Consider the following 25,324-nt stretch of genomic DNA (forward strand, 5'->3'; position numbering starts at 1 on the left):
TGCTTGTGATACTGTGTACTTTTTCTCCCTGATCTTTCCCCTTTACCTTTATCTCTTTTTTGAAAGACGTAGAGGATGATCAGGCTTAGCAAGTTTTTAGTTTTATAAGTGTTTGATTATTTCCTAGTGGTATAAAGAAGTGAGAGTGTCATCCTGTAGGATTTGTTTACCATTTATAGCTATTTTACATCAGCATTTTTCTCTTTTTAGATTGGCTCCTAAATGGGCCTTATGAACTTCATGCACCTAGCTCTCATTTTTGCAACTTTTCCCACAATATTCTAGGCACAGATTAATTTTTAATTTTATAGCAGGCAAAAGGAAGCAAATGGATAGTACAAATGTAACATATAGGAGTTCTCAACTACCATGGAATAAGTCAGATATTAATTACAGGGTTAAGTTTGTTTTGATTCTGAGAACTGAGCAAAACATTTGGTCACCTAAGTATGAGATTTTTCTCTTTTACTTATGGTAGGTAAACTTATGAGCGCTTTGCTTAGTGGCCTGACAGATCGGAACAGTGTAATTCAGAAATCCTGTGCATTTGCCATGGGCCATTTAGTTCGGGTGAGTTGAATTTCTTGCTTACTTAAGTAATTATACTTTGATAATTATAAAGAAATGACTAGGATTGTTTCTTTTTCAGACCTCACGAGATAGCAGCACTGAGAAACTCTTGCAGAAGCTCAATGGCTGGTATATGGAGAAAGAAGGTACCTTTCTTATCATTATATCATTTTAAATTTTAGATGTTAACAGCCTAATAAAACAATACAAATTAGATCTTACCCTCTGTGATTTTATGTGCTTTGCTGGGAACATTTCTAATTGATTTTATTGATTTGTTTTGCTGTGGTGCAAGTCAAACAGTAGTCTGTTTAGATCTGTTACCCTTAAAAACAGTATCATAAAGATTGTGGTTTTACCTGCTTCTCTCAGAACCCATCTACAAGACCTCTTGTGCTCTGACTGTTCATGCTATTGGACGATACAGCCCTGATGTATTGAAGAACCATGCCAAAGAAGTTCTGCCTTTGGCATTTCTAGGCATGCATGAAATTGCCGATGAGGAGAAATCAGAAAAAGAAGAATGTAACTTATGGACTGAAGTGTGGCAAGAGAATGTACCTGGTTAGTAAACAGCATCTCTGATTAAACCTGTTTCTTAAGAACTACAGCTTGAGTTTTTACTCATATTTTCTATTCATAAACTCCTATAGCTACTTTCCCAGGAACTCAGTAACATGCATTCCATTCGCCGAGTCCTCGGGGTTGGCACGCAGAGCTCTTCTCTTTTGTCCTCCATTACTGCCCGCGTGAGAGAGTAGAAACTCTGCCCAAGCAGAGGAGAGCTTCACTTATTTTAGTGAGAGCGAATAGTGATTCGATGCTGCCTTAGAGTATTATTTTATTTTAGAGTAGTGCTTCTCAGCTGTTTTTCACCCCGACACATATTAATGGATGACGACTATTTGCACGATACCCTCCTATGGACGTATCCAAGTTCATAAAGTCCTGCCGTTGTAGCGATGCGTCACACCACCACCCATTTTCTCTCCCCTTCAGAGAGTGGCGAAATGTGACCATTGAGAATCCCTTCTTTAGACTGATGGTCACTAACATTTTTTTTCAGATTTAGAAAAGAAAAATCAGTTAAAATTGTTTTAGGGGGGTCGCTTATAAATTGCTTTACCTTTGCTTTTCATAACCTAGGTTCCTTTGGTGGCATTCGGTTATACCTGCAGGAGTTGATTACCATTACCCAGAAGGCTTTACAGTCTCAGTCCTGGAAAATGAAAGCCCAGGGTGCAATTGCCATGGCATCAATTGCAAAACAGACCAGCTCCCTAGTACCTCCATATCTGGGAATGATACTGACCGCATTGCTGCAAGGCCTAGCTGGAAGAACATGGGCAGGAAAGGTAAAGCGACCATTCATACCCTGTTAAATTTAAGGTATCCTTAAAGAATTATGACTTCATCTTTCATTTCCTGCAAACCTTAGAATCTGGTTTCGTGGGACATCAGATGGATTCTTTTTGTGAACCATATTTTCTAGCCAGTGGGAAGCTTTGAGTAAACTTTGGTTAAGCGTGGTATTTCATCAAAGTGCAATCCACGTGTCCTTGAATACTGCATAGGAATGCTGGAAATTGATTCTTATTTATCATGTTCAGCTTTCCAAGATAAGTCTTAAACCATTTTGGTGACTGTTTTGTATCTGTTAACCTCATGAAGGGAACAGGATCAAGTGTATGTGAAATTGAGCAGTTGTCTAAACCTGGTTGAGGATGCTGGTCTTTGGGGCCTGCGAATGAATAACAGTCATTTTTCACAAGGGCAGTTGGATAGTTACAGTGCCTAGTCAGTGAGGAAAATGAGACAGGCAGCGTATAACAGTCTGCTTGATGCTGTGAAAGTCAATAGCAGCTGGGGCAGTAGTGTAGAAGAAGTACTGGGCTAGGAGCCAGACGTAGTTCTAATTCCATGGTTGACACTTCGCCTGTGTGACCTTGGGCAGCTCAGTTTTCTAGGCTTTACGAAGTAGAGATAAAGGCAGTTATCCTGCTTCTATGGATGTGCTTATTAAACAGTAAAGTATATTGACAAGATGACTCTAGTTAATTTTTGTTGTCATAGTTATTAAATATTCTTGAGGTAATTGTAGTCATAGTACAGAGAATGTAAATGACACTTGTGTTTAATAGTATTCTCTTGTTTTCAACCCTTTAGGAAGAACTGTTGAAAGCCATTGCCTGCGTGGTGACAGCTTGCAGGTAAATGTTCTTTCAATAATGATGTCATTTCTTAAACTGAACCTGAAAGCTCTCGCCTTTATTAACTGTTCTGATACTTTTGTTTGGATCCTATAGCACAGAGCTGGAAAAGCCTGTGCCCAATCAGCCCAGCACAAATGAAATTCTCCAAGCTGTTCTGAAGGAGTGTTGCAAAGAAAATCTCAAATACAAGATTGTAGCAATTAGCTGTGCAGCCGATGTCTTGAAGGCTACCAAAGAAGACAGATTCCAGGAGTTTTCTGACATTGTTATACCTCTCATCAAGAAGGTAATGACCACCTGTATCCTCTCAGGTCTGGTTGTACTTTAAAAATTAAAAAGAAAAAAAAAAAGATTTTTCTGTATCTTATTTGCACATTTTATTAGCATCAGTGTAGCCGCAAATAGCAGACAATTCCAAAATATCGTGGCCTCAAACAAATAGACGTTTGTGTCTCACATAATAGTTTAGGGATTCTGACTCTATAGCTCCCAGCTCTGCCATCCCTAGGGTGTGGTCTTTGTCCTCATGGTGCACAGGGTATGCATTTCAGGCAGGTGATGACGGAAGAGATGAAGAAAGGATGAAGAATTAAAGTAGGCCTGTTAGATCTTTCTTAAGGATAGTTTCTGGAAACTGCTACAAGGCACTTTCCCTTCTGTTCCATTGGCCAGTTCTTAGCCAGATAGCCACAACTGGCTACAGACTCGTTCTAGGTGTCCCTCAGTCCGCTATAGGAAAGGGGGAGAGTGGATTTAATTTTAAAGCAGAAAGCTGTATTTATTTCAGAGGTTTTGACCTGCAATCCAGGAATCTCAGGGCTGTGGGAACGATGCGTTCCTGTGAGTGGATGTTGGAGTGAATGGACAGTCTCCGTCATTGTTACAATAAGCTTTGCCTCATAAGCATGTGCAGAAGTCACCCAGTCATCGTAGAGTGAAGACAGGGAGCTCAGTGTGTCATTGTTAATCGCCGCTGCCATACATTGGGGCAGTTTGATCGGAAAAAGACTTTGGTTTCATTTGGAAAACAAAAGTACTTGTTTTTAAAGATTGGGCACTTGTTTAAAGAAAGAAGGGTATGGTTTACTTACTTTTTGTGAAACAAAATAGTTTAAATAGCATTCTTATTTTGTGTGTTGCTGCTAATTTGTAGTTGTTTTCTTTGAGTAAAAAGGCTGTTCAAATAATTTGTTACATACATAATGAGAGAGTGTGGATTCTGGAAACTTGTATTTTAAATTGATGATATCACCAGCTAGCTGGACGAGTCCCTTCTCAGCCTGTTTCCCTATCTTATTACAAAAGAGTTTGGATTTAAGTCATTATTACCAAGTTCTTTCATCTTTAACTCCATGATTCTAATGCAAGTCTTTATGTTGTGTTCAAAATACTACATACGCAGTATGTATTTCACCATTGCATACAGATTCCCTTAAAGGGTTTCCCAAATTTATTAGAGAGATGCAGTATTCCTATTACAAATTCTTTTTAGAAATAGGAAAACTCATGCTAGAGAATTTAGCTCTTAATTCTTGGTTAATATCTACTCTGCTACCCTGATTGTTTTAATAATATACCTGTAACTTTGAAAAAAATTAAATTTTGCTTTCCTTTTTTTTTGACATGTCCTAGAACTCACCGGAAAATGTTGGGGTTCGGACAACCAAAAATGAAGATGAGAATGAGAAGGAAAAGGAGCTCCAGCTTGAATCTCTCCTAGGAGCCTTTCAGAGCCTAGGCAAAGCTTGGCCCCGAAATGTGGAGACTCAGCGTAAGTACCAGAGCCTACATTTGAAGAAATGTTGTGAGTAGAGTTTACTTAACAAGAGCAAAAATGTTCCATGTGACAAATTAGAGTTGTTTCTTGCACAGCCTGATTAATAGTGAGGACTATCCAACATAAATCTTACCCCTACATCAGCAAATAATCTCATTGACTACTGTATTAGTTTGCTAGGGCTGCTATAATAAATTACCACAGACTGTGTGGCTTAAACAACAGAAATTCACTTTCTCACAATTCTATCTGAGGTCAAAGTGTTGACAGTGTTGGTTTCTCCTGAGACCTCTCTCCTTGGCTTGTAAATGGCCATCTGTGTCCGTGTGTCCTATTCTCTTCTTATAAGGACACGAGTCACATTAGATCCTATTACAGGGCCTCTGTAAAGACCCTGTCTCTCAATCAGGTCACAGCTTTAAGGTTCTCAGGGTTAGGACTTCAATATGTGAATATGAGGGACACAATTCAGCCCTTAACAGTTGTGATTTATTTTATATAAATAATTTGACTGCAAAAAAAAAATTCGATTACTCTTCCTTATGATGTTCTATTCTAAAGAATTCACAGAATTCATTAGTGGAATCTCTTCATCTCAAAATTATAGACTTGTTGCCAAATCTTCAATACGCAAGTGAAATTTCTTATTTTACTGAGGAATTCATACCTTTTTTGAGAGATTTTCAAAATTGGATGTGTATTTCCAAAGGATTAATAAGTAAATAAACAAACCGTAGACTTTTATTGTTGGATTAGGTGCAGTTATTTTGGAGTCCTTTGAACACGGCCTTAAACTTGGGGCCATGCTCTCTGGAGTTTTTCTTGTGTTAGTTTCTGCACTATGTCCCACCCAATATCTTAACATGCTTGAATGTTTTAAAAGGCATATTGATTATTTGTGATTGAATATGTCTAAAATCAGACTTAAGATTGTCTTTGAGCCTTACCGTCGTTCGTGTGAACTTTAGAAAGTGTATTTGCTATGTATAGGAAGATTTTTTCCAAAAGATACAGATTTGTAAGTGGTCCTGTGTCCTGGTATTATGTTATAGACTGCAGTGGAAGTCTTCTTATTTGACATCATTAAGACTACTATCTTTTGCCTGAGAGGTAGAAAAAGTTAAAGAAGGGAATTACAGAAAAAGATGATAAATACACAAAGCAATTTATTTTAGTATAAGGCATAGAAATGAACATTCATTTGCCTGTTATTGAGGGGAAGAGGAAGGCCTTTGAAAATTTAATCCACACTGGCTTCCCATATACATCTAACTCATAATGTATCATCTACAATTTCTGTTTCTTGTTGCTTTATAGTGGAGAAAGAAGTTATCATCTCATGAATCAATTCAGTCATGAAATTCTTGTAGTTTTTTACCTCCTTCTGTCTTTTATTTGTGAACTGAGCTAAATTTTACAACATTTAAATAATAACTACTTTGTTGTGTTTTATATTCCTGTTTTACAGTTAATATAACATTAATTAACATAACTATAATTACAAGTGCAGTTGGGATAACAGGTTTGGGATCAAGCTAAGTTGTTGGTAGGTAAGCCCACAGTTTTCAGAAGCATCTGAGTGTCCTGAGGCATCCTGGCCTCCAGAGTTTTGCCTTGGGCCATCATTCAGGATGTTTTACAGGGGAAAGGGCAGTGTGCTTAAGAGTCTGTGTCCCTTCCTTGGAGAAGGATTTTGCCTTAAAAATGGACATTTATGAACAGTTATATAGGACCTTGGTGGGGGAGTTCTGATCAGGGAACTTTTGGAATTGAACACAAAGTCATGCTGAAGTTTTTGTTTTTGAAATTTCATGACTTTAATTAAAGGCATCTGTTTTATCCCACCCCCCCCCATCTCTCTCTCTCTCCCTCTCTCTCTCTGTTTCTCTCTCTCTCTCTCTCTCTCTCTCTTTCTCTCTCTCTCTCTCTCCTCTCTCCCCCCCCCCCATCTGTCCCTCTGTCTCTGTCTTTTGCTCTTTCTCTGTCCCTCCCTGTATCCCTCTCTATTCCTGTCTTTGTACCTCTGTCTGTCCCTCACTCATGTTTTTTCTCCTTCACACTCTTTGTCCTGCTCTGTCCCATTCTGTCCTGTTTTCCAGGTTGTTATCGTCAGGAGCTATGCAAATTGATGTGTGAACGGCTAAAACTCAGCACCTGGAAAGTGCAGCTAGGAGTCCTACAGTCAATGAATGCCTTTTTTCAGGGGTAATTTGCTTCATAGTTCAGTCATTTATTTTTGCCTTTTTCCCCCTTAGCATGTTATTTATAATCAATGGGGTTCTTTTAATTTTATAACTAAAAGCTACAGTGACATCATAAAGTGAAACATGGAGATAGAAATTATTTGTGATAGAAAGGTTTCGATATGTTTCTTAAAACTAGCATTTGTATCTTGCTTTCTGATTTTTACAGATTAATGCTTTTGGAAGAAGAACATGCAGATCCTGAGGCTTTGGCTGAAATTCTCCTTGAAACATGTAAATCAATCACATATTCTTTAGGTGAGTGTGGTAAACTGACACTGATACAGAATACTAATGTTAAAACTCAAGGAGCTAAGATTCAGATATTTCGGACCTTGTGCTATGGAATAAACTTATGGAACTACTGAGCTATTCTATTTAATATACTCAGTATGTATCTCCAAACTGGAATATATTAATCTATAACTATAATTGAGGATTTTAAAACCTAGATTAGAAAAAGCTTCGTGATATGTATTTTTAAAAAATATTTATTTGGAAATAATTTTAAATTTACAGAAAAATTATAATAATAGTACATATAATATTTGTGTATCCTTTACCCAAAATCTGTTAACATTTCGCTTCATGTACTTTATCATTCGCACTTCTGTTTACTTAATTTTTCTGAGCCATTTGAAAGTACAGTGCTTTACGTCACATCCCTTTGCTCCTAAGTTCTTCTGTGTGTATTCTTTTACATTAGCGCAGTACTTTTACTAGATTCAGGTAGTATGACACTGATGCAATACTTTTAATCAGATTTTTATCATTTATATTCTGTGTTTTCAGTTGACTCAGTGTTCTTTATAGAATCTTTTCCCTCCTTTCCATTAAGGAATCTGGCCCAGGATCATTTATTGAATTAGTTGTCATATCTTTTTAGTCTCCTTTAATCCGGAATGCTTCCTCAGCCTTTTTTGTCTTATGTGACATTGACAGTTTTGAAGGAAAGTCTCTCTTGCCCCGTCTTTAGTGTTTCTCCAATGTTTCCTCATGATCAGATCCAGGTTATTTCCCAGTTGGATACTCTGTAAGCGATGTGCCTCACATCAAGAGGCACACAGCTGCCATCTGCCCTCAGTGGCGATGTTGGTTTTAATTACCTGGTCAAGGCACTATTCACTTTTCTCTACTCTATAGTTAGTATTTTTTTCCCCTTGTGTCCAATAAGCAGCCTGTGGGAACATACTTTAAGAACATTCAAATAACTTCTTCAAAACTGTCTGATAAGGAATTTGGGAGAAGGCACTTTTAAGATCATGGAGATAAACCGCTCCTTTTCAGAATGTCTTCTAGACCTAACATACATTGATGGCTTTCCCTGCACTGATTTTACTAAGATGATTTTCCAGTTCCAGCGCTTCTCCTCATTTAGCATTTGACAGTTGGCATCATCTTGTAAGCAAGATCCCTCCTTCTCCCTATCTCTTTATGTATCTGTTGATGTTGATTCATGGATTCATTTTTCCTCAATTGGTTTATAATTAATTATTTTCATTACTTAATTTCTTGCTCAAACTGTCTCAGATTGGGCCACTGGAAGCCCCTTTAAGCTGGCTTGTTGATAGGTCACCATCATTCTTTTTTTTTTTTTTTTTTTTTTTAAAGCAGTTTTGTACTTTGTAGCATAACAGGCTATTATAAGCTTATCTTGTGCTTTCTTTACTTTGGGTTTAGTTGTATGTAAATTTTTTCAGTAGACACTTTCACCATGAACTAAATGCTGTATCTAGACGCCAAGGAAGCATATTTCAGTTGCAATCCTTGGAGGTAGCATGCTTTTGGATAAAGAACTGGCAGCTAAATATAAATTAAAACAGAACAAAAAACTGGCAGCTAAGAAACTAGTCTCAGCCAGGTGTTCCTGATTTGACCTTAATCCTGGGTTGTATAATGTTCTTTTTTGAAATGAGAAGGTTATGCAGCCTAAAGACCTTTCTTAGGTATCATGTGAAGATGATTGTGTTTGAGAGAGTGTCTTGATTTCCCACTTCTTGAAGGAGTTCTTTAAATATTGCCATTTGTGATGGTGATTGACATATTTGGATGACATTTAATTTTTTTAAATAAGGGATGTGGACACATAGCACATTTCAAGTATTTAATGATAGATAATATACAAAGGGAAACTTACCCTGTATCTTTCCCTGAACTTAACAATTTCTGAACATCTAACTTAATCTTGGAGGTTTTACTTAAAAAGCGTATAAAACAAATAATGTGCACTGTGTGATTTTCTTCTTAGAAAATAAGACCTACTCCTCTGTGAGAACAGAAGCTTTATCTGTGATAGAATTACTGCTTAAAAAACTTGAAGGTGAGTTCTTAATAGTTTCGATTGGAGGTCCAGAAAGCCAGGATACTTTATGGCATAGTTTAGAAATTTTTTACTCTCTTTTTAATAAGCATGTACTCTAAAATACAGAGTAATATATATGTATGTTCAAGTGAAATATACAAAGCTAAAACATTTAAATTTCATGAAGTGTTTAAATTTGGTACTCTTTTATATACTTTTAATGTATTATGAAGCTATAGTTATCTCAGAATAATAGTTTGTATTTCCATCATTAATCCTCATTTAATTTTGGTTAATTATAGCATGTGGTTGACGTTGGCTTATTGTACACATATAAATAAACAGAATGACATACTGGAAAATTTGATAGCAATTTTCTTAATTCTGTTTTTTTCTCATTTTTTTTTTAAACCTTATCAAGAAGCAAATTTCTTCTGATAGTGTATTGTCGCAGTTGTAAAAGGAAACTGCTAGCATTTTCTCCAGTGGTGTATCTGTTACTGATCTTTTTTTAAAAAAATTATTTTAACCCCATAGATTAAGAATGAGGAAGATAGAGTAGTATTCTCTAAAGCCTGTGTGTTTGCAGTATCCACTTCTCTATTTTTTGCTTAGCAATGAAAATACCCCTCTTTGGGCTCCTAAAAACAGGCTTTTTAGACTCAGTAACACTACACATCTCATAATGCCTTTTTTCCTTGTTGAAGTAAAAGAGCTAGTCACTTAGTTGTATCACTGAATTTTCAGTTTGCTAGGCATGTGTGAATGCATTCTAGATGAGGAAAATAAGTGTAAACAGTGAAATAACTTGCTTGAAACTACATCACTAGAAAGTGGCACAACCTTGTAATTAAAATTTAGGATCTTTACTTTCTGAGTTTCTCTGATGCTTTATATAAATAAAGGGTAATAAAGTGTCATCTGTTCAAACTGACTTTGCAATTATGAAATTTATTTAAAATTTCTTATTGAGCATATCATGTAAGAAAGACTTTTTGTTGCCAAAGTGGTTTTTTTTTTTTTTTTTTTTTTTTTTTTTTTTTTTTTTTTGCTGTGTGTCTTGGCTTGATACTTCCTTCTTCCCACTTTGCTTCAGCATCCCTAGATTGTCTTTGACCCACCAATACCAGGGACAGGATGAGATTCCCTGATACGCTGTCAGGTTATGGTCATAATTAGGTTTTGAGACAACTGTTGAACCTGGAATCATGATATACTAAATTGTTATTAAGTGGTGGCTTTGCATTTATTCTGGGGATAGGATACATGGAGGAAAAATAAAGAGAGGTTTGTTTTTTTGCTTGCTTGTTCTATGAGTAATCTTTCTTTTTTTCATTTCCATTCAGAATCTAAACAGTGGGAAAGTTTGACATCTGAATGCAGAGTGCTTCTGATTGAGTCTTTAGCAACTATGGAGACAGACAGCAGACCAGAGCTACAGGAGAAAGCATCATTACTGAAGAAAACACTTGAAAATCTGGAATAAATTAGAAGGGGAAGAAACAAACAAGTGCCATGTTTATTGCGGTTGAAATGGTGGATTTCTTTGAAAAACCAAGTGGGGAAAAGTAAAGATTAATCTGTAGCATGCATCATTCCTTGGCTGAAATAAAAAAAAAAAAATGCCTTAAATTTTGTTCCTTATTAGCTTTATTTTACTTGATTTTGTAAATATCTGGGCTGAGTGAACTTAATGGAACCTGGATTTTGAGAGGTGGTTGTAAGTGAAACTGATAGAAATAGTTATTAGAAAATTAAAGCTGTTATTAAAGGAACAGACAAAGTTGTAGAGCAAGCTGGATAAAAATCTTAGAACTGCAATCAAATTACATAAAGTTATTTTAGGAAAGGACTCTGTAAATCACTTAGTTTAACCCCCTTGCTTTGCATCTGGAGAAACAGGCTGTGAGATGACAGCTTCCTTTCTGAGGCCTGCGCTGGTGTACGATGACTTGCCCAGGAAACTTTCTTTTTCAGTCTGCCAATCAGTGCTAACCCTGGCCTACCTGAGAAACTCCCATGATGAGGTGCATACAGTAGTCCTTGAGCTAGAACTGAACTGACATTATTGAATTCTTGAAATTCAGAAGCTGAACATTGTCATTTGGTTAGCTCATTGGTTTACAGAAAGTAATTATTTGGCATCTTTATAGGTTGAGAGGGAGGATTTCGTGTCCATGTGATAATTCTGATCGTCCTCCTTTTACAGGCAGATGAACGTGGATTAGGAAAAGATTGCTCATTCCGCTTTGGTTTAGACAATTTATAGTCTCAAAAGCATAAAGACAACTTAAAAATTTCTACTCATTTTTATGTTGACAGTGTGACTTTAGGATAGAAAGGAAAGCATTTTAATTCACCATCTGGGAATAACTTGATACCATGCAAGGTAAATAATTGCAGCTAGGGTTTCTTCCTTACACTGCTCATGCCCCTGCCTAAAGATGTAGGGTAAGAGGAAAAGACAAGTTTAATGTAAGTATTTATGGTAAACTGAGAACTCTAGCTCAACTTGGATTCCAATCACAAAATTAGTTTATACTCAATATTGACCTCTTAACAGCAGGATGGAAACTTCATTATTTATTTTTGGTGGTCTGTTGACCAATGTATTTCTAACTTGACTGTGACCTGTAGTAAAAAGAACTTTTTACATCTCGACCCAGAATTTTGTGTGTGTGTTTGTGTGTGTGTGTGTGTGTGTGTGTGTGTGTGTGTGAGCGAGAGAGTATGAATAGAAAATCTTTAACTGAAATAAATGTTTTGTGAATTAATAATGCATGTGTGATATACTTTGATCCCTCCCGCATCTCCCCACCTTCCCATTTTAAATGCTCTTCAGACTCAACTAAATTTATTTCCTGACTCGTAAATGGGTGCTCTTCACAGTTCAAAAAACACTACCATAGGTAGTGCCTAAACTTGGCTGTGTATGCTACGTTCTGGGGTTGCTTCTGATTGGGAAAGGGGTTTACACATTGAAAATTTAAGTGTTTATTACCTAAACAATTATATTTAGCTAATTATATTTATGCTAAATATAATTATATTTAATGCTAAATATAATTGAATTTTAGTAGCATCATGAATTTTAAGAAAGCTTGGACTTCCACTTGAGATGGCTTTTGCTTGGGTAATAATCAACTCTGGATATTTTTCAGAAAGCTATGGAATTGGTGTTTTCCAGGTCAGTACTTCCCGCTCCACTAAGTGCCCTCTGACTTTCATTTTTAGTACCTGGGATACTCTTCCTAGGGAAGAATGCAGGGTAGGTCAGGCATTTTCAGAAAATAAGAGTGTAAGGGCAAGAATTGTGTTCTTGGCCCATATCAAATGTTAAAGCCTCATCAAATTCTGTGCTTTTAAACTTTGTTATTTAATATAGGGAATTTCCCATGGTGCTGAGAGAGGTGCTAAGATACTTGAACCTTAGTGCTATTGAATTACTTTGTTTTAGCTTTCTAAGCACATTTCTAATTTATATACTCAATGCCTTCATCTTGACCAGCCAAGTCATTTGCGCGAGTAACGCTAAGTCATGGTCTCCCTGTGCAGCTTGTGTGTACACATGTGCACATATTTATTTAAAAGAATTAAAATCTGAAAGTTTGTAATTGCGGAATGTTGATAACTGCTGAACAAATGGAGAAGACCTGTGCGTGTTTATTTCTTTGGCCTTCATTTTCCAAAACTATTGGAACTAATTTTTATGTTTATTTTCTTCTAGGATATTCAGTGCTACTTGTCATACAAGCAACTGAGTTAGAGTGTCGTAATTATTGAATTTCTTATTCCCGGAATAAATACACTAGATCTGCCTTCACAAATGTATTGATAGGTAGAAAGGCTTTACCTGGTTTGGCAATTGAAAATCAAAACAATGAAAGTACTATAAAATTGTCTTTCTGGTTATAAAGAGCAGCAGTTTCTTTAATGTTAGTGTTCAATTTATAATTGCCAGTGTGTCTGCCTATAATACCGTTTACCTACACAATGAAACTGACCTGACTGCCACCAAATCCCCATCGCTTTCCCCTTCCATCTTTTATTTGTGTATTCACTAACAAGAAAAAGAAGAGAAAACAGATGTGACTGTGTTGATCTGTGCTCTGGTAGCACGTGCACTGTGTGAACACTTGTTTGCCCATCGTGGGATGTTTCTACCAGCTGCTGCCACAATACATTCATGCTGCTTGTTAAGTACAGGGAGTTATTTTGACTTGTTAATGGATGTATATGTAACAGATTTTTGTATTTTATATGCAAAATCTTCCTAGAATCCTCTGCAGTATGTACTCAGCTAGCTAAGCATGTGATAGTCTTATTTGAAAGGAAAATTCTACTCATGCCCAAGAAGATATTAAGTGGTAAATAAAAGCTGCATGACCAGTTCTTCTGAAGCGGTGCATTAATTTTTACTGGTTCTCTAGGAAACTAATTCAGCTTCTGAGGCATTGACTAGTTATACTTTAAACACCAAAAATGGCCTGACAGCCTTCCATATTGTGAGCTACCTCTACTTGTTCACACTTCATTCCAGTGCATGTGTGAAATCTTTTCTGAGTCATCTGGGGAGAAGCCTCCATGGGCCCTCTGTGTTCATGCTCACATAATTCCGTCACGAAATATGTAAAATCAGAGGGCTTTTAGCTGTTCTTAGACATAACTCCCAATATTAGACTGTAAGTTCTCTGATAACAAATAACTTTCTCTTTGAGTCCCTAGAGAATATTTACTAACAGGATGTATCCTGCCATTTTGTTTCACCAGGGCTTTTCATTCTGAGAGGATCAGTCCATCTGTTCTGACCCCAGCTTGAACTAACTCCTGCCTAAAAGAAGAAAAAAGTCTCCAAAAATTCTTGCCAATCTCATACTACAGCCTTTCACAAACATTAACCTTCAATAGAATTCCTGACCCAGACATCATGGGATGTAAGAAAAAGGCAATTGTTTTAAGGCACCAAGTATTGGTTACCTTATTATGCAACAATAGGAAGCTGATAACTCCTGATAGCAGCTAAATTTTCATAACACATTGAGAAATCATTTAGCACTATCTACTAAAGGTGACTTAGACATGTTCTATCACTACTTTGACTCGTAAATATATACCCAAGAGAAATGTGCACATATGCTAAAAAAAATACAAGTACAGATTTATAACAGTTGAAATAGCCAAAAAGTGGAGACAGTTCAAATGTCTAACAACACAACAGTGGATAAAGTCTTATGATCATAAAACAGACTTTAGCAACAAAAATGGACAAACTTCAGTCATACATCATCATGCATCTTGCAAAGCATACTGGGGAGGGAAGGAATCCAAACACCATGATACATATCGTACAGTGGCACAAAATCAGTGTTCTACTTAAGAATGCACATGTGTGTATATTGTTGGGCAGGGTGTTCTATAGATGGTATTTAGTTGGTTTTAGATTGTCGTTTCAGCCTTCTATATCTTTGTTGATAACGCTGTCTAGTTGTTCTACCTATTATTGAGAGTTTAGTATTAAAGTCTCCGACTATTATTGTTGAATTGTCTTATTTCTTCCTCTGATTCTGTCAGTTTCTGTTTCAAGTATTTTGGTACTCTTTTTTAGGTGTATATATATAATTGTCACATCTTCCTGGTGGATTGACCCTTTTATCATTAAATTACGGGCCATACTTTCCCGTTTCTTTGTATGTCTCATTTTTTTGTTGAAAACGAATAATATGTGGCAACTAGAAATCATATTCTTTTCCAATTCCAGTTTGGTGTTGCTATTTTCTTTTTAAATGACTTCCTGAACTAATTCTGTAAAGTCTCACTCAGTTCTTTATTGTAGGTGACCACTGATATCTCTGCTCAACTAGCTTAGTGGTCAGCTAATGATTGGACAGCTTTCCTTAAATGCCTTCTCCATTCTGGTAGTTACTCCTGTTCTTCTATTGTTGAAAACTCTATTCTCCAAGACTGTTTAGTTTATATGATTTCAGTTGAATTTTAGGAAGTAATAGTGGGAGTAGAGAATAGTTAAGAGCAGCCAACATCTTAAAAGTCAATGTGAGATATCACTATTTTTGTAGATCCTTAGCCTTCCTTGGTACTAGACATTTCTCATTGGTTAGTTTCTCTGGGTTCCTTTACGTCCTCATGGTTTCTGGGCTCTCTCCCTAATACCCTCTCCATTATTCTCTCTCCCAGTGTTCCAAATCCTTCTGAAGAAGCCAGGATTGGACTTTATAAACTCCTGTAACTTCATTAGTAAATAGAATAATTTAGTTATCTTTATCATAACTTTTACTTTTCTCTAATATCAATGCCTATTATTTCTATTTAACATTGTCAATCTTCTAGCAAAATTCTTGTTGCTTTGTTGCCTAGTGATGGGAGAGATTTATTGTGAGCATGACTTTTAGGAAAATAAAGTTACAAGATTAATATTAAAATGGTGAAGTTGTTGACTCTGATGTTTCCTGTATTTTACAAACAAGTCCATAGGGTATCACAGGTCTATTTCCAGCTCATCGTACTTTGGCCACTCTAGCCCATTATTCCCAAAATATCATTCTGTGACTTAATTAGCTATTGTTAATTCTTATTCATCTAGTTGTTACTTTTCTTAAGGAGGAAAAAGTCTGCTTATTCGTGTCATATGACCGAGTTCTCTTGATGGTCCTTTATCTGGAGCTTCCATTCACCCCTGGTGATCCAGTCAGTGAACTGTCATAAAACAGGAAAGATGGGAACTGCATTCCTTGCAAAAAGAATGTGGTAATAAATACACGTGCTCTCCACACACAACTGGAGTGAATTTTTTTTTGGCGGGGTGGCGGGGGTGGGGGGGGGGGTGCGGAGCGGACAGGATCTGGTTTATTCCGCCTTGGGAGGGTGGTTCTGAGAGCGGCGGGTGACACCCAATCCCTGGGCGGGAGGGATGCCACTCCCAGAATGAGGCCCCGAGGTAGCCGAGGTAGGCCTGGGCAATGCCCCTTGCTGCCCAGGGTGGAAGGCACCGGGCTGGGCCCCAACAACCATGGCTACAGAAACCCGGTTACAGAGTCACATGAAATACAAGCACGCTACTTATGAGTGAGCGCATGGGCAGTGCACACGAATTCATAGGCCAGAGGGACACGCAGCCTCGGCTAACCACATGGACAAACTATGGCACACCTGGACTCGATGACCACAGGGTACCGCCCTAGGCCGTGGAATACGAGGGACAGGGGAAGGGGGCCTTTTAGCACGACCTGACGGCCATGGTGAGAGGAGGGCTGTGGGGGCTGTTCTGGAGGCGGCTGCCTTCCACTTTGCTGAGCAGCTTCGCCACCTCACAGTAGATGGGGAACACGGCCCAGGCGGTGCACCCCAGGCGGGGTACGCTGTCCTTGCGGAAGGCCTCGAGGCCCTCTCTCCTCATGGTCTGAACCCCAGATCCACGTGTTCAATGACTGCGCGCACCTCCAGGGCCCGCATCCGGGGCTCGAGCGTGTCTGGCGTTGTGTTCTCGCGATAGCTCCAAGCACCTCGCATGTGAAGAGCAGTTTCGGGGTCGTGTGGGGCTTGTCCTGTCCTCATCAGTTGTACCGGGAGGGCATAACGAAGAAGAGAATGGCCTGGCCACATCCATGTTTCAGCTCAGTGGCCGTGGGGCTCTGGTACGTCCGCTGTGGCCTTGTTCCCGCACAATCCGACCCGGTGGAAGAAGCCTCTGTACTTCGGGTTGAGATAGGTCTGGTTCTGCAAGAAGTTGACCTTGGTGGGCTTATTGGGACATACGACACCCGCGGCTTTGGGCCATGGCAGCTCCCGGGCAGCACGGCAGCCCGCCCGCTGGACCCGTACGGTCCAGCATGTTGCTGCAGAGGAACCTGAGAGCCACGTGGAGGTGGAGCAGTAGAGCAGGATGCTGAGACCTCCGTACAGGCCCCGGATGCCATGGCGGCGTACAGGCTCCGCACGCCTTCCGGGATGCCCAGGTACCGCAGCGGGGAGCGCGCTGGTCCAGCTGCAGCTACGTCTCTGTCTCCGCGTACTTGGTGGGGAAGGCGATGCAAAATGTGATGCCGCCCGCCTGGCTACCTACGGAGATGGGGGATCCGGGTCCTGAGACCCCTCCACTTGGCTTCCTGATTTTCCCTCTCAATGCTGCAGGCTGGTACCTCCAGGAGACCCTGCCAGGTCCCCATGCCTCACCTCTGTTGTCCAGGCGTGGCGCAGAACGTGCCAGCTGGGGACGAGGGCTGCCACCCACCCACCCCCAACCTCCACCCCATACCCCGTGAACTTTAAAAATACATATTTTTTAAATGAACTGTTTCAGGGTAAGTTGGACACATTTTTCCTCGTAAATACTAAAAAGTTCCATATTTAAGAACCAGGACATTCTCTTACATAACCACAGTACAATTATGAAGCTCAGGATATTTATCTCTGATACGGTTCTATTGTCTAATCCACAACCGATATTCAGTTTCTGTCTATTGTCCTAATATTGTCCTTTATAGCTGATTTTTTCTTGGTCTTATTCAATGCTGGGTCATACATTGCTTTTAGTTGTCATACCTCTTTAATCTCCTGGAACATTTCATTTGCCTTTTTGTTTTTTCTCCTGATTTTGACATTTTTGGAGACGTGTAGGCTGGTTATTTTGCAAAAATATTTCTCAATTTAATTTTGTCCAGTTTCCCCTCATGATTAGATTCAGATTATGTATTCTTAAAAAAAAATTTATTTATTTTTATGGTGACATTGGTTAATGAAATCCAGTATATGTCAGCTGTACATTTTAATAGTAAGGCATATATATATTTACACTGTGTGCTCACTTCCCATAGTGAGATTTCTTTCTGTCACTACATATTTGACCCCTTTTACCCAGTCTACCTCCACCCTCCTCTCTCTCCCCTCCAGTAACCACTAGTCTATAGTCCATGTCCATGAATCTGTTTGTTTGTCCTGTTCATTTGTTGCTTTTAGGTTTATGTCCCACATATAAGTCTGTTTTATTTCGCTTAGCATGATTTTCTCGAGGTCTGTCCATGTTGTCGCAAATGGCAGTATTTCATCTCTTCTTTTGGCCGAATAATATTCCACTGTATATATGTACCACGGTTTCTTTAGCCAATCATATATTGTAGGACACTTTAGTTGCTTCCATGTTCTGGCCACTGTGAATAATGCTGCTATGAACATCGGTGTGCAAATAAATGTCTTTTGGATATGGGTTTTCAAGTCTTTGGAGTAAATACCCTGTAGAGGGATTGCTGGATCATATGGTAGATCATATGGTAGATCTTAGTTTTTTGAGGAACCTCCATACTGTTTTCCATAGTGGCCATACCCATTTGCAGTCCTATCAGCAGTGTATGAGGATTCCTTTTTCTCCACATCCTCTCCAGCATTTATTAGTACTTGCCCCGTTGGTAACAGCTATTCTAACAGATGTGAGATGGTATCTCATTGTGGTTTTGATTTGTGTTTCCCTAATAGCTAGTGATGTTGAGCAACTTTTCATATATTTGTTGACCATTTGTATGTCCTCTATGGAGAAGTGTCTGTTCAGGTCCTCTGCCCATTTTGTGATTGGATTGTTTATTTTTTTGTTGTTATTGAATTGTATGAGTTCTTTGTATATTTTGGATATTAAGCCCTTATCGGAGACGTTGCTTATAAATATATTTTTCCCATTCGGATGGTTGTCTCTTTACCTTGTTGACAATTTCTTTTGCTAAGCAGAAGCTTTTTAGTTTGATGTAGTCCCATTCATTTATTCTAGCGTTTACTTTCCTTGCCTTTGAGGTCAAATTCATAAAATCTTCTTTAGGCTAAAGGTCCTTGAGTTTTGTTCCTGTGTTTTCTTCTATGCATTTTATTGTTTTAGATCTTATAGTTAGGTCTTTAATCCATTTTGAGTTAATTTTGGTGTGTGGTGATAGACAACAGTCTGATTTCATTCTTTTGTGTGGCAGTTTTCCTAGCACCATTTATTGAAGAGGCTTTCCTTTCTCCACCTTATGTTTTTGGCTTTTTTGTCGCAAATTATTTGCCCGTATAAATATGAGTTTACTTCTGGACTCTCGATTCTATTCCAGTGGTCTATGTGTCTGTTTTGCTGCCAATACCATGTTGTTTTGATTACTGTTGCTTTGTAGTATAATTTGAAGTTGGGCAGAGTGATGCCTCCAGCTTTGTTCTTTTTTCTCAGGATGGCTTTGGCAATTTGGTGTCTTTTGTGCTTCTGTACAAATCTGATGATTTTTTGTTCTATTTCTTTAAAAAATTGCCAATGGGATTTTGATGGGGATTGCATTAAATCTGTATAATGCTTTAGGTAACATGGTCATTTTAACTATGTTGATTCTTAAGAACACGGAATACCTTTCAATTTCTTTGTATCTTCTTTAATTTCTTTTAATAGGGTCTTATAGTTTTCATTATATAGATCCTTCACATGTTTCATTAAATTCCCAGGTATTTTATTATTTTTGTGGCCATTGCAAAAGGAATTATTTTTCCACTTCTTTTTCTGACACTTCATTATTAGAGTATAGGAATGCTATAGAATTTTGAATGTTGATTTTGTATTCTTCAGAAAGTTTACTGTATTTGAGGTTATGTATTTTTGATAGGAATACCACAGAAGTGATATTGTGTCCTCAGTGCATCATATCAGAAGGCACTTGGAGTCAGTTTGTGCCATTATTGGTGATGTTAAGGTGGTTATCCTGCAAATCTTCCTGCTTAAAGTTAATATTACCTTGCTTTTGAAGTTAATATGTAGTTTATGGTGAGGGACTTTGACACCATGTAAATCTCTTGTTTCTCATCCAACTTTTACCTATGACAAGTATGATACATTTACCTACTATAACATTTTACCTATGATAATCTATTACCACAACAACCTTTCACCTTGATTGGTGATTTCTAACTACATCATTGTTCTATATTTACTTTTTGGCATCCTGATGTAAGGAAAAGCCTTTTTTTCTTCCTTCCTTCCTTCCTTCCTTCCTTCCTTCCTTCCTTCCTTCCTTCCTTCCTTCCTTCCTTCCTTCCTTCCAACTGATGCATCCTTATTTTTATTTTGTGGCTTATAGAATATATGCACGAAATAACCAGTCCCAGATTTGGCCAATGGGAGCCTCATCAAGTGGGTGTGTATGGCCTTTTGAAATATCCCTATCATTCTTTGCATATTTCCTGACATTCTAGTGAGATAAGGTACTCCAAACTAATCTGCCCTTTTCTTGCTCCAGCCTTGGTTTTAGCCATTTCTCCAAGGAGCTATGTTTTCCTTTAGTTAAGAATTGCATTTAGAAACCAATATCTGGGTGCTAGGTGTGTCCATTGCTTTTGAGGGTTCATTGATTTAAGGCCCTCTCAATATGTGTATATTGAATAAAATTTCTAATCACTTGTTGAGACAAATAATTTAAAGAATAAACTTTCCTTAATCTCTGAAAACTAGGGCGTAGTTTTACAAATGAAAAAATATGTAACTTGGAATTCTAGAATATCTTTTCTCTATATACTATTAAGTATTCTACACTGTAATCATTCAAGAAAAATTTCTTGATTTAGCTAGGATGGACAGAGAGGAATAGAAGACTTTGTTTTTATGAGTTTTTTTGAGATTATTTTGGAGGAACTGTGGTTCACTTTCTGTCTCAATTTTTAAAAGTTTGATATAATTGGATCTTTGGGACATTGTCCCTGAAGGATCTGAAGTTTCAAATCTCTGTAATGTGTACTGAACTTTAAATTGTTCAGGGACAACAGGTATTCCCCACAACAACAAATGATTTAAATTTACATAGTATTTCAGTTGCTGTTCTTTGGCATTTTTAGTTATGGAAGTGACAGTACTTTTGAAAGAAGCGATTTGCACTCTTGATTTTTATATATTTAATATTTTTAACATGGATGCATTCATTCTTTCTTGCACTTAGCTAACTTTACGAAGTACATTATAAAACTTTTTTATTTGAAGGTGGTGACAGGGAATTTAGGTGGGCGGACCAGTTTTTTTTTGGCTACTATTTTTAAACAATAGAAAATATAAAGTCCAAGGCAACTGGGCTGATTTTTAATTTAAAAAAAATTGTGTTTTCTTTGCTAGTCTTAAGAGTAGCACAAGAAGTTTAAGTTTCTTTAAAACAACCTCTTACGATAATATGATATGATATAAAATCTGGCAGAGAAATCCCTAAGAAATAACTTATTAGTTGACAAATATATAAGAACTAATTACTGTGATGTAGCAAAAATGGAACTCTTAGAAAGAAAAGTAATAACTCTGTATGCTCAGGTATCATAGAGGGAAGTAATACTGACAAGTATTCCCTAAATACTAAAAGATTATTCAGCATTACTGATAATGTTTGGACTTACAATATAAGCTGATTGGGGAATGATGGCTAAAATAGAGAAAAATGAAAGGATTTGCTAATAGGCTAGATATGAGATGCAGTAGACAAGAAGTCAAAGATAATAATGTAATATAAGTCAAAAGAATAATGTAACATAATGCAAACTATTTGTAAAATATTATGTCCCTGTTACAGGGGCATGATATAAGATATTGCCCACAGTAGTATTGTTTTTACCCTTACCATCTATGCCACTTTTTAAATATGAAGAACTAGGAGACAAATTATAACATTGATCAAAATGAGAAACTGGGAAAGAACATCAGTGATGAGAAAGTGAAGACTGGAATATTGTAAGATAAACCATATAATTGAGGAATTCGTCTATGAAAGAAAGGAGAAAAATAGGATGGAAGTTTGTATATATAGCATGACAATGAAGGGAATTTTTAAGAACAAGTAAGTATATTTGAAAATAGGAAAGAGCTAGTGGGGAAAGGAAAAAGATTGAAGTTGCTAATGCAAGGTAAATTTTGGTATTTAAAAAAAAAAATCCTTAAGTGTCTTGTTTATAATTTAGATGATCTGTAATCATCTTTTCAAAGAGATTTTAAGATAATTCAGAAAGGGAGTTTAATTTCTGCATTTCCCAGATCTTCATAAATTTTAATGTATAAAAAAGTATTGGCTTGGTATAATTTTTAGATCTGTTTACATACTCACAAAAGTATGGGTGTCAATAATGAATGAAACTGTACAGTGGATGTATCAGTGCTTAAATGAGGTTGGTTATTTTGTGTGGCTTGTAAACCAGCTCTTAAATATAATTAGAACAAGTAACTACAATGCTTCAAAGTGTCCTCATTATAAAAACAAGTATATGAACCTTTAAGCTATTAGCTAGAAAGGACAGAGTTCATTTAGACCCAGAACTTCGTAGGTGTTCATTTAAAATTCCTTTGTTTCTTTCAGCATTCCTCCTCTTCTTCCTGTGAAGATCATTACTGGTTTTTATTATTATACAATGTGCTTTTTCTCACTTACCTGGCTTACTTTTCTAATTCGTACTCAATAATTTATTCCATGTTCATTCACCTTTTTCATCATTCAGTACTTTCAGATCTTTACTGAAAACCTATTGTGTGCCAAGTATAGGATTTCAGGCTGAGATTCAAATATTAAATACGTTTATTACTGTTTTCAAATTCACTCTTTTCTAAATTTTGTTGTGGAAGAATCAACTTTTTATGTAGATCAAACCTGTTTTTTTCTCCCCTTAGATCAATAGACAAACTATCTTGTGATTTTTTTTTTGTGGTAAAATTGTATTTATAAAAGTAAAATAAGTTTGAAAGTGTTTTCCTAAACCAAATGAATATTTTACTGTATCCATCTCTTTATGTCCTCATAGGAAGTGAAGAGAATGATACTAGAGTAATTGCAAGTGAAAGAAAAGAAATGCAAGGAGAAAACCTCACTATTTGGAGCTTCTTTTTCCTGGAGGGTTTTTCTAGATACCCAAGGTTAGAGATTGTTCTCTTCGTCTTCAGCCTTGTAATGTATCTGATTACACTTTTGGGGAACGGCACTCTTATTTTAATCAGTATCCTAGATTCACACCTCCAAACTCCCATGTACTTGTTCCTTGGAAATCTCTCTTTTATGGATATTTGTTACACATCTGCGTCTATTCCCACTTTGCTGGTAAACTTGCTGTCATCTCAGAAAACCATTATCTTCTCTGGCTGTGCTGTACAGATGTATCTGTCTCTTGCTATGGGCTCCACGGAGTGTGTGCTCCTGGCTGTGATGGCGTATGACCGTTATGTGGCTATTTGCAACCCGCTGAGATACCCTATCATCATGAACAGGCAAGTCTGTGTTCAGATGGCCACTGTCTCCTGGGTGACAGGTTGTCTGACTGCCCTGCTGGAAATCAGTTTTGCTCTGCAGATACCCCTCTGTGGGAATCTAATCGATCATTTCACGTGTGAGATCCTGGCAGTGCTGAAGTTAGCTTGCACAAGTTCACTGCTCATGGACATGATCATGCTGGTGGTCAGTGTGCTTCTCCTGCCCATTCCAATGCTCCTAATTTGCATCTCTTACGTCTTCATCCTTTCCACTATTCTGAGAATCAGCTCCGTAGAAGGAAGAAACAAAGCTTTTTCTACCTGCGGTGCCCACCTGACTGTGGTGGTCTTGTATTATGGGGCTGCTCTTTCCATGTACTTAAAACCTTCTTCATCAAGCTCACAAAAAGTAGATAAAATCATCTCATTGCTGTATGGAGTGCTTACCCCAATGCTGAACCCCATAATTTACAGTTTAAGAAACAAGGAAGTCAAAGACGCTATGAAAAAACTGCTGGGTAAAATATCATTGCATCAGACACATTAAAATCTCTGACTGGGTGCCTGTGGTTTTACCAGGGGTGTTCCCCAGGCACAACTCAACAGAGAAATTCTGGACAACATACTCACACTTAGAACACCGACTTGAACCTTGCTCTGTAATTTTACAATTCTAAGATATATATATACATAGAATGATTGTCTATGGACAATAGTAAGTTCCAGTTTGCATTTGGTAATGTTTTCTGTCTTTTGTGTTTCATGGCTGTGAAAAGTTTGGGACTATGGAGTCATCACACATCTGTTCCAGAAGGAAAGCTGGATAAGTTTATAGTCAGTGAATATTAGTGCCAGAAGAGTTTGGAAATCTTCTCTGCCTTAAATCCCTTCTAGGATGACGTGGGAACATAAAGAAATAAATAACAGAGATTGGCTTGGATTATGCAAACAAGGAAACAAAGAAAAATTAAGATTTGCTCTACATCACACAGTTGCCGAACTGGAACTGCAACCTTCATCCTTTTGACTTCTTCACTGGAGTTTGTTCTGTGATGCTCTGGTGGTTCGCAAATTACACTGCCTTTTTCAAAACTCCTAATTAAAACTCCTTGACATCCATTTCCTACTTGATTTGCTCACCTGTCAACCTTGCTTTTCTAAGCACATAGATACTTGAGCAAATTCTGTTTCTATGCCAGTGTATCACCCATATGCTAATTAAGTCTTTTTTTTTTTTTAAATGTGTGTTTGTGTTTATTTCATTGGACGATTTGCTTTACAAGGGCAAGGATTCCTGTAATTTTGTGTCTTTTATGTTTATAGCAGTGATTCATTAAACTAATAAATTTATCAGCTTCAAACTAATCGCTTTCTTTGAGAAGTTAAGAATCACTTGTGAAAATTATGACGAAGAAACAACATGAGCAATGAGGTATATTGTTTTATAAAAATATAACAATTATAGAGACAATTTATTTTAGTTGTTTTAAATCTTTTACTTGTATAAAAATGCTACATGTTTAAAATGCACACTGGGCCTCTACTCCCACATATTCGGATTCAGTAGTTCTGGGGTGGGGTCCTTATAATCTACATTTATAATAGATCTCTAGAAATTCTGATGTAGGTTGTGAGATGACTATACTTTGGGAGAGATTGTTTCCAGCGAAAGTCTATCATTCCAAAAGAAAAAATAGGATGTTTTTATTTTTCTCTTTAATTTTTTATTTTTTTATTTTTTCCGCCTTCATGCTCACCTTGTCACTTACCTACCTCCACTTCTAGAGTGAGGAAGAGGAAAAAATTTTGAGCGAAGGAAGCATAACCCACTTGGCAAATTTTAAAATATGAAAGACCTAAGAAGGTTTAGTATTAGGTGTAGAATTCTGGATTATTTAAATCTTAGACCATTCCCTTAGATCTTGAGCTTCCATTATGTGTTTCTAGATGTGTAACCTACATTTAAAGAGACTTACAATAACCGTTGAGCGAAGTTCTGGT

The 25,324-nt window shown here is 37.3% G+C and overlaps 2 protein-coding genes across 5 annotated transcripts in view; both read left to right on the forward strand.

Moving 5' to 3' along the window:
* The window catches only part of ECPAS (Ecm29 proteasome adaptor and scaffold), an 87,780-nt gene extending 77,043 nt beyond the window's left edge, over positions 1–10,737 (forward strand). For all 4 annotated transcript variants that reach the window (XM_016129999.2, XM_016130001.2, XM_016129997.2 and 1 more), the window contains 11 exons: positions 479–570; positions 650–716; positions 943–1,134; positions 1,717–1,925; positions 2,737–2,780; positions 2,877–3,069; positions 4,416–4,554; positions 6,660–6,765; positions 6,973–7,061; positions 9,052–9,123; positions 10,452–10,737. In XM_016129999.2, the coding sequence (XP_015985485.2) occupies positions 479–570; positions 650–716; positions 943–1,134; positions 1,717–1,925; positions 2,737–2,780; positions 2,877–3,069; positions 4,416–4,554; positions 6,660–6,765; positions 6,973–7,061; positions 9,052–9,123; positions 10,452–10,591 (1,343 nt within the window). In that variant the 3' untranslated portion in view covers positions 10,592–10,737. The remainder of the gene's footprint in view (positions 1–478; positions 571–649; positions 717–942; positions 1,135–1,716; positions 1,926–2,736; positions 2,781–2,876; positions 3,070–4,415; positions 4,555–6,659; positions 6,766–6,972; positions 7,062–9,051; positions 9,124–10,451) is intronic.
* A 12,104-nt stretch (positions 10,738–22,841) lies between these two features.
* Positions 22,842–23,870, forward strand: LOC107502613 (olfactory receptor 2K2). The gene has a single exon (XM_016129974.2). It carries the CDS (start codon positions 22,842–22,844, stop codon positions 23,868–23,870), a length of 1,029 nt encoding a protein of 342 aa, XP_015985460.1.
* Positions 23,871–25,324: the final 1,454 nt, after the last annotated feature.

Source organism: Rousettus aegyptiacus, unplaced genomic scaffold (genome assembly GCF_014176215.1).
Source record: "Rousettus aegyptiacus isolate mRouAeg1 unplaced genomic scaffold, mRouAeg1.p scaffold_m13_p_3, whole genome shotgun sequence".
In the NCBI taxonomy this organism is placed as follows: Eukaryota; Metazoa; Chordata; class Mammalia; order Chiroptera; family Pteropodidae; genus Rousettus; species Rousettus aegyptiacus.